The sequence below is a fragment of the Phodopus roborovskii genome, unplaced genomic scaffold, assembly GCF_943737965.1.
Source record: "Phodopus roborovskii unplaced genomic scaffold, PHOROB, whole genome shotgun sequence".
NCBI classification, from domain to species: Eukaryota; Metazoa; Chordata; class Mammalia; order Rodentia; family Cricetidae; genus Phodopus; species Phodopus roborovskii.
Window position 1 is genome coordinate 32389154 of NW_026126567.1, and position 14881 is coordinate 32404034.

General features: G+C 38.3%; 1 protein-coding gene across 4 annotated transcripts in view; it reads left to right on the plus strand.

Moving 5' to 3' along the window:
• Positions 1 to 14881, plus strand: part of Parg (poly(ADP-ribose) glycohydrolase) — a 98340-nt gene that overhangs the window by 68515 nt on the left and 14944 nt on the right. For all 4 annotated transcript variants that reach the window (XM_051202723.1, XM_051202725.1, XM_051202722.1 and 1 more), the window contains 2 exons: positions 4453 to 4531; positions 7474 to 7582. In XM_051202723.1, the coding sequence (XP_051058680.1) occupies positions 4453 to 4531; positions 7474 to 7582 (188 nt within the window). The remainder of the gene's footprint in view (positions 1 to 4452; positions 4532 to 7473; positions 7583 to 14881) is intronic.

Sequence of the window (14881 nt, forward strand, 5' to 3'; positions counted from 1 at the left end):
GCTTGTCTGTCTTAGTTGTTGATTATCGTGTAGGCACATGGGTGAAGTTGAAGAAGTTACTTGGGGAGGGGAGAGTGCACACATCACAGAACAGAAGGTGAGAACAGCGGAACCATTCAACACTTGCATTATGCTCTCTTCATGAACTCTGCAATTCAGGCCTATTACTGTTCCCATTACTTGTGTATGGCAATGATAATTTTAAAATATTTTTAATATTTAAAGGATTTTAACTGAAGACTAACAATAAAATCTATTAATTTTCAAGAAGAATTTTTATCTTTTAAAAAATTAATAAACCTTGGTAAAATACTGGACATTTAAATCCAAAGTTAGTTTCTTTCATGTACTTTAATTACTTATGATAGGAAAAGAATCTTATCTGCCATTAATTTTATAGTAAATAAGGATGTCACTTTCCCTGGAAATATTAGAAGGAAAACATTATTAGTATGCGTCTCTGTCTCTCTCTCTCTTGTCTCTATCCCTCTCCTCTTAAGATAGCTTGTTCCCTAAAGAAAGGATCCCTCTGGAATTATCAGTGATCTCTTATTTGCCTGCAGCAATTGTAAAGTGAGTGGAAACTGCAGATCTGTGTCTTTCCTTCAGATTTGTGGTCACCTCATGCTAAGGACACTTGGGGTGACTTTTAACTCAGCTTTTTCCCCTACATGCACTTAACTTTATTACATTGCTTCCTAATTAATAACTGTGATGCGATGTTCCCTTAATGGAAATGACCATTTCATCATCTATTCAGTATCTGGATTTCTGCCATCTCCCTTCTTAGGAGACTCTTAACCATGCAGTGCAATTTATCTGCCTGATCAATTCCATCCCTTCAGTGATGCAGCTAAGCTCAGTGACCTAATGGCTGTGGCTGTGCTGCCTGAATCTCTAGAGGAGTTTTCAGAAACTGGAAATAAATTACATTTGTCGTCATTGTAAGACATCTGGTTGCTATCATACTTTTAAGTGAATGTGAAACAGGTCGTGCAAACAGGCAAATACTTTTATTCAGTGTTATTTCTGTTTGCTATGATCTTCCCAATAGTAGCTGAGTTGAACGAAACCTTCAGTAAGTATGAATGTAGTGAAAGAATCAAACATCTTCCAGCTAGCTTCAGTATTGAGTGTTAAGGGGGTCTACAGTGTTCTCTTCTGTTTGGTGAACACATAAAGCAGATACCTACACTTGCCTATAGATGAAATTTCATGAGCAGAATAGATAATTTACATGAGCCCCTCGTGTAATAAGTTACTCAGTGAGCAGAATGGTTAATTTACATAAGACCCTCCCAGCAGTGAATCAGCTGGTCGGGACTGTCTATCTACACAGTGGATGTCTTCAGTTAGCAGCATGATAGCCTAACCAAAAGTAAGTCATGGCTTATGATTCTGTGCTATCTTGATAGGACAGAAAGTGAGAACACCATCACTACAGGAAATAGCCCATTGCTAAGTGACTCCGGACTGTTATGAGAAAGTCTAGTTCATTTGGAGTTTTCCAGAGTATTTAGAGATCAAATGTTTTTATGTTGCCTGACTTTACAAAATATTTTCTTGCTGTGAAGACTGAAGGCATGAGTGTTGCGCCTGCTCCATAACTGACGTTATATGAATGATGATAATTGGAGTAGGGTGTGTGGCTTTCATGTGAACTGCCTATCCCAGGGTCCAACCCACAGGCAAGTAAAACTGTTAATTTCCTGATATTTTTCCCAGTTCATTATGAACGTTTATTAATAGAAAGAGAAACTAGATCTATTTCTTACTATATCTAAAGCTGCTAATGCTGCCATGAACTCTTGGTAGGATTTTTCCTGTAAGTGAATTGTTGCAGACCGTCTCACTAACTCAGAAGCCTGTCTTCGTGGCTCTTCACTGTTTGCTTTTACATTTCCATCACTGCTCATTATAAATCTGAATTTAAAATACATTAAAAGCATTCATTTTTTAAATGACAGTGATACAACACTTGGCTACTTAGAAAACCCAAAGTTTAATTTGCTTAGCGTGGAAGGGAGTATTTATTTCTGCAAAGCAAAAAAGGAGATATATCTGCCCAAATGTCTGTGAAAAGAAAGCTGGCTAGCAGTGCCCTTACTTGGGGTAGAAACATAGCAATTGCTAATTTATAATCTTAAACGTTATCGATTTTAAAAGGCAAAACAGATATTTGCATAATTAAGAGAGCAAAGTAGTCAGGGTATGTTACTTTGGTTTTTTTTTTTGTTGTTGTTGTTGTTTTTCTTCTGCTAGGCAGAAAACATAAAACATAAAAACAGTGTGTTCCTGGCTGGCTCTCAGTTCCCTTTTGGCAATACACTAGAACAGTGTTAAGGCCTAGACAAAAGAGTGGATTTTGTTTCCTCTACTGCTTTGCACAGTTGAGTTCATTGACGTGGTTTTGAAGGAGTTTTAATTTGTCCCACTTGGTTTTCTAAGTGATCCCATGAGGTAAAACAATAAGTACTATTAATAATCCTCAGTTTCAGATGATGTTGGTTAGCCAAGATCACATGACCAGTGAAGCATCTCCTGGGGTCCTGTGTTTCCTGGTGTCAGTGTGGTGCTTTTTCACCACACCCTGCTGTCTTTGAGACATGGTCTCATGGTGTCATACAGGCTGCTCTCAAAGTCCCAGCAGTGCCCTTCCTCTGCCTCCTAAGCCACAATGGGTCTAAGAATCCATTATGTAGTCCCTGGAGACTATTTCTAAACTTACTCCGCTTTCTGTTTCCCTTGTTATACATGCTCTGTGGATGTTGTACAGGCGAGAACATCTAGCTGTACTTACAGGCCTAGGAAGGCCCTGCACAAAAAATAGCAAGGACATTAGAGTTGTTTCCTTGGTTTGTAGCATAAAAAAAAAAAAAAAAAAAAAAATCAAGTGAGTTGATAGGAATTAAGATAGAAATTGTTTTAAAATTATTTTAAGAGGGGGTATGCTCAACAGTAAATTGGAAACTGTAGTATTTAATATTTATTAGGGGAAGTTATAAATCACACACCAAAAATATAGTACTTTTCATAATTTTCCATAAATATAAATGTCTTTTTATATGCATATGTGTAAGTGTGTTTTGTGTTTGGAGTTTATTTTTTGAGGTAGGCTCTCTCATGTTGCCCAGTTTGAACTCCTGATGTTCTAGCCTCCACCTTCCAAGTGCTGAGATTAGCAATCCCCTTTTTTCCTCTGAAAATTTGATAGATTTATGTTTATGTCTATCCTCTGTTTCAGAATGTTTATTCATAACATGGGGTAACAGTCTAGGTCTATATTTTTATAGAAATATCTATGTGTTCCAATAGCATTTGGGGAAACTATCATTTCCTGGGTGCCTTATTATAGCTCCCTATGGCCTCTATTTTGTTTCATGGGTCTTTCCCATGTCTATTTTTAGGCCCAAATCCAGTAACGGTTGAATTAAGATACTCCAGGCTTTGTTTTTTTGTTTGTTTTACTTTGTTGTTTTCCTTTTCTTCTTTGACAGCCGTGAAATCATGTCACGACCACACCCAGTTTAATTCCTATTTTTAAACATGTGCTGCTTTACTTGTAGCTCCAGCTACTTAAGAGACTAAAGTATAAAGATCATTTGACCCCAGGAATTTTAAGTTCAGTTTTGAGCAATATAGCAATATCCTAGGTTAGGAACAGGGTCTGGGGGTGTGGGGGGAGAAAAGGCTGTTTAGAATTGGGATTGTTGTTAGCATTGAGAAGAATATCTAGATCAAGAACTAACCTTGTGATAATGTTGAATTTTCTACTTCAAAGGAATGCCCTATTTCTGTCTGTTTGGGTTCTTTTTTTTCTCTTTTAGTTTTATACATCTGTTACTAAGTTTGCTCAGGGGTAATTTATGTATTTTTGTCACTATGCTTAATGGATGTTTGCTGTTTTGTTTTCTCATTGTTTGCTGCTGGTATATAAATAGAGAGACATCTTTGATTTAACTCTTAGTTTTGAGTTTTTCTTTCCCTCTTCCCACTCTCTGCAATTCTTTGGGATTTGCTGTATAAACAATGATGACATTTGCAAGGCAGTTTTACATTTTATTTTATTTTTGTTATTTTGCATTGGGTCAAACCCAGGGCCTTATTCATGCTCTACCGTAGCTACTTCCTATATTTTCCCATTCTTTATGTCTTTTGTTTCTTCTCTTGTATTACTGCACTGATGGCACCAAGGACTAAGGGTGGTGGGTAGATGGACTTTCCTTACCCTTCAGGTACAGTGCTGAATAGAAACAATAAAAATGGTACTCCCCAGCCTCATCTACATAGTGAGTCCCAGGACAGCCAGGGCAATGTAGAGAGACCCTGTGTCAGAACATCAGAAAGAAAACGGAAGAAAAGAATGGTACTTTCACCTTACTGAGCACCTTAGGGATAATGCTTTCACCATTGAGTCTGAAGTGAATGGTGTTGACAGACCATTTGTTTCAGGTACTGAACAGTACAGTGAATATACAGGCTATGCTGAAACTTATCGTTGGGCCCGGAGCCATGAAGATGGGAGTGAAAGGTGAGTGTTTCTGATTTTAGTTTTGTGTGGCTGAAACTAAAAGTGTATGTGCTTGACTCTGGTGCACTCTGCCCCTTCCAGAAATTTATTATTGTTTTCACTTACAGTCATTTTTTTATACAATATATTTTGATCATATTATTTCTCCTTCTACCTATGCAACTTCATGTTTGGGTGCTCTCCCTCCTTCCCTTTTTTCCTCCCTCCCTCTCCCCATAAAGCCCACAAAACAACAACAACAAAAACCATGAAGCCCATTTCTGTTTGTTAGCTACTACTGTGCATAGGGCCATAGGTAGTGTGGCTGACGTGATCCAGTAACACTCTGTTGAAGAAATTGATTTTTCCTTTCCCAGAAGGCATCAGTTGCAAAGAGTTTCTTGATTAGGGTTAGGACTTTGTGTCCACCACCCCCCTCCTTCTCACTGGTATTTTTGTCTGGTGTGACTTTGTGTGATCTTATTCATGTTGTGGCAGTCTCTTTGCGTCTGGAAAATACTGTTTCCTTGGAGTCATTTATCACCTCTGGCTCTTAGAATTTTTTCATCTCCTTTTCCATATAGATCCCTGAGACTTGAGAGGGATTTGATGAAGACATCCCATTTGGAACTAAGTGTTCCAAAGTCTCTTACTCACTGCAGGTTGTCCAGTGGGGGGGGGTGGTCTGTGTTGATTACCATCTCTGATAAGGGTTGAGCAAAGCACTGATCTATGGGTATTGTAATATGTCATTAGGAATAATTATACTGTTCTGTTCCCTTAGCAGAGTAATAATAGTAGGTTTTCACCTAGGCCTGGAACATACCTAGTCTCAGGTTCTTGACCACTTTAGCAGTATCAAGTATAGATTACATCTCAGGGAGTGGGTCTTAAATCCAGTCGGAAAGTGGTTGGTTGCTCCCATAACGTTTCTGCCACTGCTGTACCAGTATGTATCTTGCAGGCAGATTGCTGTTGTAGATCGCAGGACTTGTAGCTGGGTGATAGTGGCGATTAGTTTTTTCCTCTGGTAGTATGCTGAGCACCTTCCAACACCATAATTGCTAGTCAGTAGGGGTGAAGCTTCTAGTTGGCCACCAGCTTGATTTCTCCATGTTCAATGACATAAGTAAGTGTGTCCAGCAATAGGGCCTCACCATCAGGTTTTGGAGAGCAATCTTTAGCCTCAGTAATGGCCTGTACTGTTTTGGGGGAATCTGTGGGACCCCTTTGGCCAACCACTCAACAACCTCTAACCCATATCTGGCACTGGAGGTTTAACTTGGTGGCATAGATGTCTAGGTAAGGTGCTGTCTCTCCCATTATGTGGTGACTCCATTTAAATTATTTTTAAATTTAGTATCACAGATGTTTTTGGAAGGCAGAATACAATTGCCATGTCCCACACATCAAAGAGAAGAATAAAAATTTAAGTTTGAGGCAAAAACCATCAGGGCATAGTTCTGCAGCTCTTTGTCTCTATGCTGTAAAGGTTAAGTTCCAAGTCCAAATTTAGAATGATTTCTAATTAGAGTTTAGAGCCTTTCCCTATCTTACTCAGCTATCCTCGACTGTTCCATGTTATCAGATACGTGGGGGAATATATGTTGGCACCATTTGCCTGATGCCACATACTAGCCTGCAGTGAATATTGCTGCTGCTATCCCCTTCAAATAGACTTCATATGTTAGCATCCTGGCTTACTCACTAAATGATATAGAAAACTTACTATGCCAGGTGGGGAGGAAGATAACTTTGTGTTCACTTTTAATGAAAAAAGCATTCTGGCAAAAGGAGACAGCTGTTATCAGTGTCACAGTCTTACTATTTGTAATATCAAGTCCAGGCTGTGATTTCTTTTTATTTTATAAAATATGTTGTTCTTGTTTGGGTTCTCTTGGTGTGGTTAAAACAAACCATCTTGGGGAAGGGAGGATTTATTTAGTTGGCTTACAGTTTATAGTCCATCATCAAAGGAAGCAAATGCTAGAATTTGAAGCAAGAACCTAGAGCCAGTAGCTAAAGTAGCTAAAAGACCATGGAGTAATCCTGCTTACTGGCTTGCTCTACTCCCTTCCTTATAAAACTCAGGACCACCTGCCCAGGAATGTCACTATCCACAGTGGGCTGGGTCATTGACTATCAATTAGCAATTAAGAAAATGTCCCACAGACATGCCACCAACCAATCCAATGAAGGAAGTTCCCCTTTCCCAGGTGTGTCAAGGTGACAACTGAAGCTAACTATGACACATATACCTGTCATGAAACAGTTACCTGTGTGGATCCCCATAAGTACCCACAGACTAGCTTTGAGGCCTTTTATCTTTAGTGTAAAAACTTACTAGGCTACCAGTACACGCAAGCCTATTGACAGATGATCTGTTTGGAATATTTTGGGTTTCCAAACTCATCACTGCATTTCTATAGGCAGTGTATCTTGTCTGCTTCTGAGCCTGGATCACTTTAAAGATAGCTTTTGTAGTAGCTGACAGTTACACGGCAAGTATATTGTTGGACTGAATGGTACATATTTTTTATAGCACTTTTTCCTGTACAGTATGGGGTAATGATATATACCAGTGATTTAGTACAGATATTTGAAAATAAAAGAAGAGTAAATACCATGTCCATGGTATTAGAGGAAAACAAAGACCAATATTCCTTTTGTTTACTCCCAAATCCTTTAACCTCTGAGGCTCACTGTAAATGATGTTCTTGTTTACAGTATGCTATCTCATGTTGTCTCTTGGTTTTTCATTTTACTACTCAACAGTCTGCAACAGGCATACCTCTGAATCTAACACTATAATGGTTTCCTGCTTTGCTGGGACCTGTGGTTATGGTTTGTTTGTTTTTAATATCATAACACTGCCAAAATGTTGACAGCATAACTCCTACAAGGGTTTATTTGAAGGATTCTACTTGTTCCTTATCTTTTTTTCCCTTTCTGTCCCATCACAGGGATGATTGGCAGCGACGCTGCACAGAGATCGTTGCCATCGATGCACTTCACTTCAGACGCTACCTCGATCAGTTTGTGCCTGAGAAAATGAGACGTGAGCTTAACAAGGCCAGTAACCTTATTTTCCGAGTTCATGAGGCAGCTGTCACCTATTTACTGCCATTTTATTAATGCTAAAATTAATGCTTTCTGGTAATTCTTACAGTGTCAGTACATCTGCTTGTGGCTCTTCTGATTTAATGGTCTGTCAGCTTGTACAAGATGTACTTTCCATTTTGTAATTGTTTGATTGCTGGCCAGTATTGCCAGACAGACTGTTGCTTGATGTTAAACCCTGCACATGCATTTATCTTTATTTCCTCAAGTACTTTTAGTGGCTTCAGAACATTATCATTGTAAAACTGTATAGACAGGAATGAGTTGTGGGCATATTTTTTGTTTTTTGTTTTTGTTTTCCTTTTGGATCTGTCACATGATATTTTCTCTATATGGTGTACAGATAATGGGGTTATTTTAAAACCCCACAAATTATGTTTCAGTCTTGAACAGTAAACATGTTACTTACTGGCTTAGTAATCTGACATATTTACAATGGAAACTGTGATAGTCTGGTGCATAGTTCTTCCTAATCATTGTCTTTTGTTATCTCTGAAGTAAAAAGTGAGCTATACCTCTTGTTTGTTCAAATCCTCACTACTGTGTGCTATAATGAATACATTCCCTCATGAAATAGAGTGCTGATTCTGATCTGTGCATTCAGAGCGTAAGCAAAGCAGCTAAGCTGTTCTTTACTTCCTCAGGTTACTCTCATAGGCAAGAAAATTAGCCGTGTTCTGCTAACCACTGTTTTTTTTTTTTTTTTTTCTCCTGCCCATGTAGGATTTGGTTAGGATATTATTTATTAAGATAACAAGTTTTGTGGTTTAGCCTGGCTATATCTGCAGGAACTGGGTTAGAGGCAAGCCACAACAGCTTTTCTAGCCCTTAAAGCTTAGTAGGTATTTTAAATAGAACTTGATATTATTATTTCCTGGGCCATTTGAGCAGCTAATTTATTGATAAACTTGTTTCCTAATATATAACTCATTAGGTTGTTTAATATTTGGTGTTCTTAAATGAATCTCATAAAGTGTTTCAGTAATATGCTGTCAGCAGAGTTGAACCTGTCTAGCAGATTGTCAGTTTGAAATTTGTTTAAAGCATTTGCTCAGCACAGCTGTGCAAAAAGCCCATTCTCCTGTGTGCTAACAATTCTACACTCACTCTGACACTGCAAGTCGGGCTGATAATAGGGAGTCTATTTTATAACATTTTAAATGCTCTGGGCACTTGCCTAGCATGTGTGAGGCTCTGGATTATATCCCTAGTACTCCAAAAAACAAAACAAAATCAGATAAATACAACTTGTTCTCGATGTTCTATATTTTTACCTTGAAGCAATTGCCTTCAGGTCCAAGGTGTTTTATGATAGAGTGTATCAAGACAAACAAGATTTATCATCAGACTTTCATCCAGTGTTCCTTATATAGTATGTCTATGGGATTTTGTTACATGGCTTTTGAAACTGAAGGATGTATAAGTAAGTGTTTTTGAAAGAAACGTAAAATAAACTGTGCTTGGTCATAGTTTTATATAGCATATTAACCTAAGTTGAAAGATTCCCATTTTTGTGACTGAAACTTGTATTCTCTCTTCCTGTGGGAGTCTGGAACATTGACTTTTCAGGAAATTGTTGGGGTCAGCAAGGTGGCTCAGTGAGTAAAGGCACTTTCCACCAAGTCTGGTCACCTGAATTTGATCCCCAGGACTCACATGGTTGAAAGAGAAAACCAACTCCTATAAATTGTCTCCACCCTCTATATGCACAATATCTCACTCATGTTACCCCCCACACACACATACATACATACACATACATTCACACACAGGAGTAAATGCCATTTTTTAAAATTAATCCACGGTTAATGATACTTTAATGCCATCCTTGAACATAAACAAATCTAAAATTCCTTATGGTTAATTGATGCTCTCTACATGCATGTATATCACTACTTTGGGGACAGTTTATTGTCCCCAAAGACATCAGAAATGTTATAGATATGAAATATATATGTATGCATTTATGTAAATACATTAGTATATATAGATGAATAGGCTGGTGATACGTATCCCCAACACTGAAAACGTTTATCTGTAGAACAGTGATTCTCAATCTTCATAATGCTGCGACCCTTAAATATAGCTCCTCATGTTGTGGTGGCCCCAACCATAAAATTATTTTGTTGCTACTCCATAACTATAATTTTGCTATTGTTAGGAATCATAATATAAAATCTGACATGTAAGATATCTAATATGTAGGACCCCCAAGTGGGTTGTGACCCAGAGGTTGAGAATTGCTTCCTCAGAATATTGAGTACTTATAAGATATACTTTATATACTAGGAATGAATCTTGAAATAACCTGGCAACAGGGGGAGTTTTATTTCATTCAGGTCAATCAAGCTGGCACACTGCCTGCCTTACAGAAGTATCTCAGAAAGAATTTCACATTAATTGGTAATGATTAAGCATAAATTGAATATTTTAGAAATTGTGTAAATGCAGTATTTCAGAACATTACAAATTAACCACTTTTAAATGCTAAATAAAGCCTAGTTATTCCAGCACCAGGTGGAGCAGAGAAGACATTGGATAAAACAGATATGCTGTCTTTGTTAAATATAGTGACCCAGATTTGTATTTGTTTTCCACCTGCCAATATTTATGTCAATATGCAGTTAAATTTTACTTTTGACTTAACAAAAGATTCTTTTCTGTCAACTGCAAGTAGAATTGTTTTTCAATTAATATAATTAGCAGTAGTAGAGGCAATGAAATAATTACTTACTGTGTACTAGGCATTCCAGTTAGCACTTTTAAGTGCAGTCAGAGTTTTTCCTCTTCTTGAGACATGTATTGCTATGCCACACAGGCTGTTCTTGAACACCCAGGCTCAAATGGCCTTCCATCCTACTGGACATACAAGACTGCATGGCCCTGTTTAATGCTAACCGCTCCAAAAGATAAGCAATGCTGTTCTCACCTCCAGTTAGGGATGGACAGAGTCCTGAGACTTTAGTACTGGTCCATGCTCAAAGCTGGCCAGTGACTAAGCCAGGGTTTAAATCCATGTTTTTCTGACTTCAGCTTCCTTTTGTTTTTTTCTCTCTTCTCTCTCCCCCTCTCCTCCTTAGCCTCTCCTACTTCCTTTCGTTTTCTATGTCTCTTGGTGCCAGGGAGAACACTGGGCCTTGCATGCACTAGGCAAGTATCCTATCACTGACCTAGACCTCAAGCTCTCAGATCACATTTTCTAAAATGTAGACTTTTCCTGAAAAAAAAAAAATAAATAAAAAAAGATTAATTACTAGGTCTGTTCCCCTTGTCGAGTCTTAATGACTTAGAGCCTTGCTGTCCTACAAGTATGTGCCACAGGCACTCCTTTCTTGTTCTGAGAAACTTTGATTGTGTCAGTGTACTCAGTGAATCTTCCCACTGTTCCTTTCTGTCTGGTTTATTTTTAAAGAAAATTTAAAGTTGCCTCCCAGCATATTTATTAAATTCCCACAGGACAAGAAAAATACTGCAGATTTAATGCAGCTGGTGGACATGTAAACTAATATTAAGAAAGCACATGGTTCAGGGCCTGTCATGTAGGAAGCCAATTGATAAATGTGTGTTCCGTTTTTTTTTTTTTTTTTTTTTTTTTTCCCCTTTTGAGATGGGGCTTTATTATACCTCAGACTGGCCTTGAACTCATAATTCTTCTGCCTTTGCCTTCTGAGTGCTGGAATTACAGGCCTGTGTCACCATCCCTGAGTTAGATGCATCCTCTTTAATTTATTGCTATGTTCACAAAATGTGTTATTTCAGCAAGCAATTATATTCTAACTCTTGCTGAAAAAGAAAAAAAAAAGCAACAAATAATATTGTTGAATGTCATCATCTTATTTAAAAAAAATTATTTTTGTTAAATTTTTATTCATTTGTTTTGTATGTGTGAGGACATGTGTGCCACAGTATACTTGCAGGGGGTTAGGACAGCTTGCAAGACTCAGTTCTCTCCTCCTACCACATAGATTCCAGGGGTTGAGGTCAGATTGTCAGTCTTGATAGCAAGCACCCTTACCCACTGAGCCACCTCACCAGCCCAACATCTTAATCTGAAAAACTAATACGAGGGGCTGGAGAGATGGCTCAGAGGTTAAGAGCACTGGCTGTACTTCCAGAGGTCCTGAGTTCAATTCCCAGCAACCACATGGTGGCTCACAACCATCTATAATCAGATCTGGTGCTCTCTTCTGGCATGCAGGTGTACATTCAGGCAGAACACAGTATACATAAATAAATCTTAAAAAAACAAAACAAAGCTAATACGCCAGGGAGGTGATTCTACGGGCAGAGTGCTTGCAGCATGAGGCCCGAGTTTAGATCAAGTGCCTACATCAAAACTGACATGTGCCTGTGACCCTAGTGGTATGGAGGCAGGGTCAAGTGGAGTGTGGGTGTCCACTGGCCAGCCAGTCTAGCTAAAACAGCAAGCTCTACAGTCAGTGAGACACCCTGTCTCAAAAAATAAGATTCAACAATAGAGGAATTCACCTAGCAGTACCTCAGGCCTCCACACACAGACTCTCATACATACACACACTAAAAAAAAGAAAAAACAAACTATCAGCTTCCTAAATTCAATTCTATACCTTATTAATCACACTTACCTATTAAACAGCTTTATGAATTTTGGCACAAGCATCAAGAGTCACATAAAAGGGAAGTACAAGTTGGAGCAAAAAATGTATTATATTTCATTATGTTTTATAAACTTATGTTTAGAACAAACATGTTAGATCATGTTAGTGATAATTTGCATAAATTTTTTGCATCTGTTATGGAAGGTAGGGTGAGACAGTATTGCCTTTTCCCAGATGAAGCATCAAAGCCTGCAACCATAGTGCATAGTCTTCTAGAAGAGGTCACTCCATGCGGGCTCCACCTGTCCTATTAGACCTACATTAGGTCATGAAAGAAGAGCTGGGCTCTGAAAATTGGGGATCAGTCTTACTTTGTCCAACCGATACTGGGAAGCTATTTTTAATTCTGGGCGAGATCATCTGGTTGACATTTTAGACACTGGTATTGGAAAGATTTGTGACTCCTGCTTGTAAAAGTGTCAGGTATCTGCGCAAGGGAGGAATGAGATTCCAGCAAAGTGCTGTTTGTCCTCTTAGACTTGTTTAGGTCAGGTTACATTATGAACACATGTCCTGGAGCCTTCTGGGATAGACATTGAACAGAGTTGATTGCTGCTCTTTCCTATTTTATTGATTGGGGAGGAGATCCATATTTGGAATGGGGTTATACTAAATCAAACCTAATAACAAACCAATCAGTGCTTTCTGCTGATAGTCTAAGAAATTCAACATCTGATCACTTATAGTCTCAAATTGTATGTCCCATTCTTTTGGGGAGGGGGGGTCTTAGTTAGGACTGTATCAAATGTCTCATAGGTAGAAACACTTTCTACCATGTGGATTCTAGTGCCAACTCGGGCCATCACGATTGCTAGCAAGTGTTTCTACCTATGAGACATCTTACCAGTCCAGTTTCTGGTATTTGTAAATGAATATAAAATAAAAGAAGTCAATTGAGTTCAGTTTTCTTATTTGTAAAATAAAAAAATGGATCAGATGTCTGGACTTCACAGGCATACTTGATGCTCGCTGCCATGTACACATAGACAAATAAATAAGAAATAGGGAAAGCTGTATACTAATACATAGGTATTCAAAAACAAAAAGCCATCCATAATTCTCCCTTTCAAGCAGTTATTTTTATAGGTTGTTTCACATAAAATGTAGTCATATACATGTAACCAACAATTACCTATAATCTCCTATTATCATCTGTTTCATCTGACTTATTGAAATCTCATGTTTTTTTATCATCATGACAAAATGTTTGCAATTGTTTGGATTGTTGACCTCTGGCTTAACAACTGTCCTGATTAAAAATAGTTTACTGATTCCCCAGTCTGCTCTGTAATATATAATATACAAATCAGTGTACTTATACACTGGGTATTTAGGGGTCTACAGAATGTATTATGACTGAGCATAGGATGGTTTTATTGTCTTTTCTAGAAAATTATGAGTTTTTTACAGAAACTACAGAATACTGAAAACCTCTGTATCAACTGTTAATTAGTTTAGATTAAACTAGTATGATAGGTTCACTTCATATGAATAAGCAGTTCTCCAGGAACAAGAGTTGTTAATCTAGGGGGAAGTATATGTTTACATGACAGTGAAACATCATTGAAATGTATCTACTTGAACGTGTCACATATGACCTTGAAGTCAGTGTGCCAGATTACTCCATGGCCAGCTCTGTTCTAGAAACCACCTGCTTTCTTTCATTTCCCCCCCCTTTTTTTTTTTTTTTTTTTTTTTTTTTTGTTTCCTGCTAACATCTCTGTCTTCACTATTTCCTGTCAGTCTCTAGTTTATGATTCTAGATGTCAGGATTTTTCTTTTGTTTTTAATTGTTTTCAACGTTCCATTTTGCAGCCTTCAGGAATCCAGGTTACCTTCCTCTTCCCCTCTCTCTCCCTTCCGTCTTCATCAGATCTTACTCTGGCATATAAGCGGCCATTGATTTCTTCTCATTATTAGGATGAATAAATTGCTGTGTTGTAGCACATCAGGAGGCCAAAGGTCAGTGCATGGCCACAGTTCAAGTTGGTTTCCTTTTCTCTGCCAGTTTCTTCAAACAATCCAATGTGGCAATGTACAGAACTCCTAACAACTTTCTAGAGTGAGGACTTAACAAATTCTGAGGTTGCCTGTTCCCCCACACCCCCCGCTGTGAAGAGAGAAAGAATCTCCACACTTATAGGATCTGCTAACCTCCTAAAGAAATGGACGCCCCTGGGCGGTCTCTCTAAAGGGACTCAGGCATCTTACTTCAGTTTGCCCTCCATCTCTTTTGGGCTCTGCACCCATAGACTCAATGAAATGCACATTGAAAATGTTTACTTTGCTGGGCTGTGGTGGTGCACACCATTAGTCAAATCCCAGCACTCAGGAGGCAGAGGCAGGAGGATCTCTGTGAGTTTGAGGCCAGCCTGGTCTACAGATTGAGTTCCAAGACAGATTCCAAAGCCACAGAGAAACCCTGTCTTGAAAAACAAACAAACAAACAAAAAAAAAAGAAAAAGAAAATGTTTACTTCATCCTTTCTGAACATGTGTGGGGTTTTTTTTTTTTTTTTTCATTGTATTACTTGCTAATTCATACATTGTAGCCACTGTTTACAAAGCTACATGATGTAATCTTTAAAGAATCCTGAAGGGTTGTGTAGGCCATA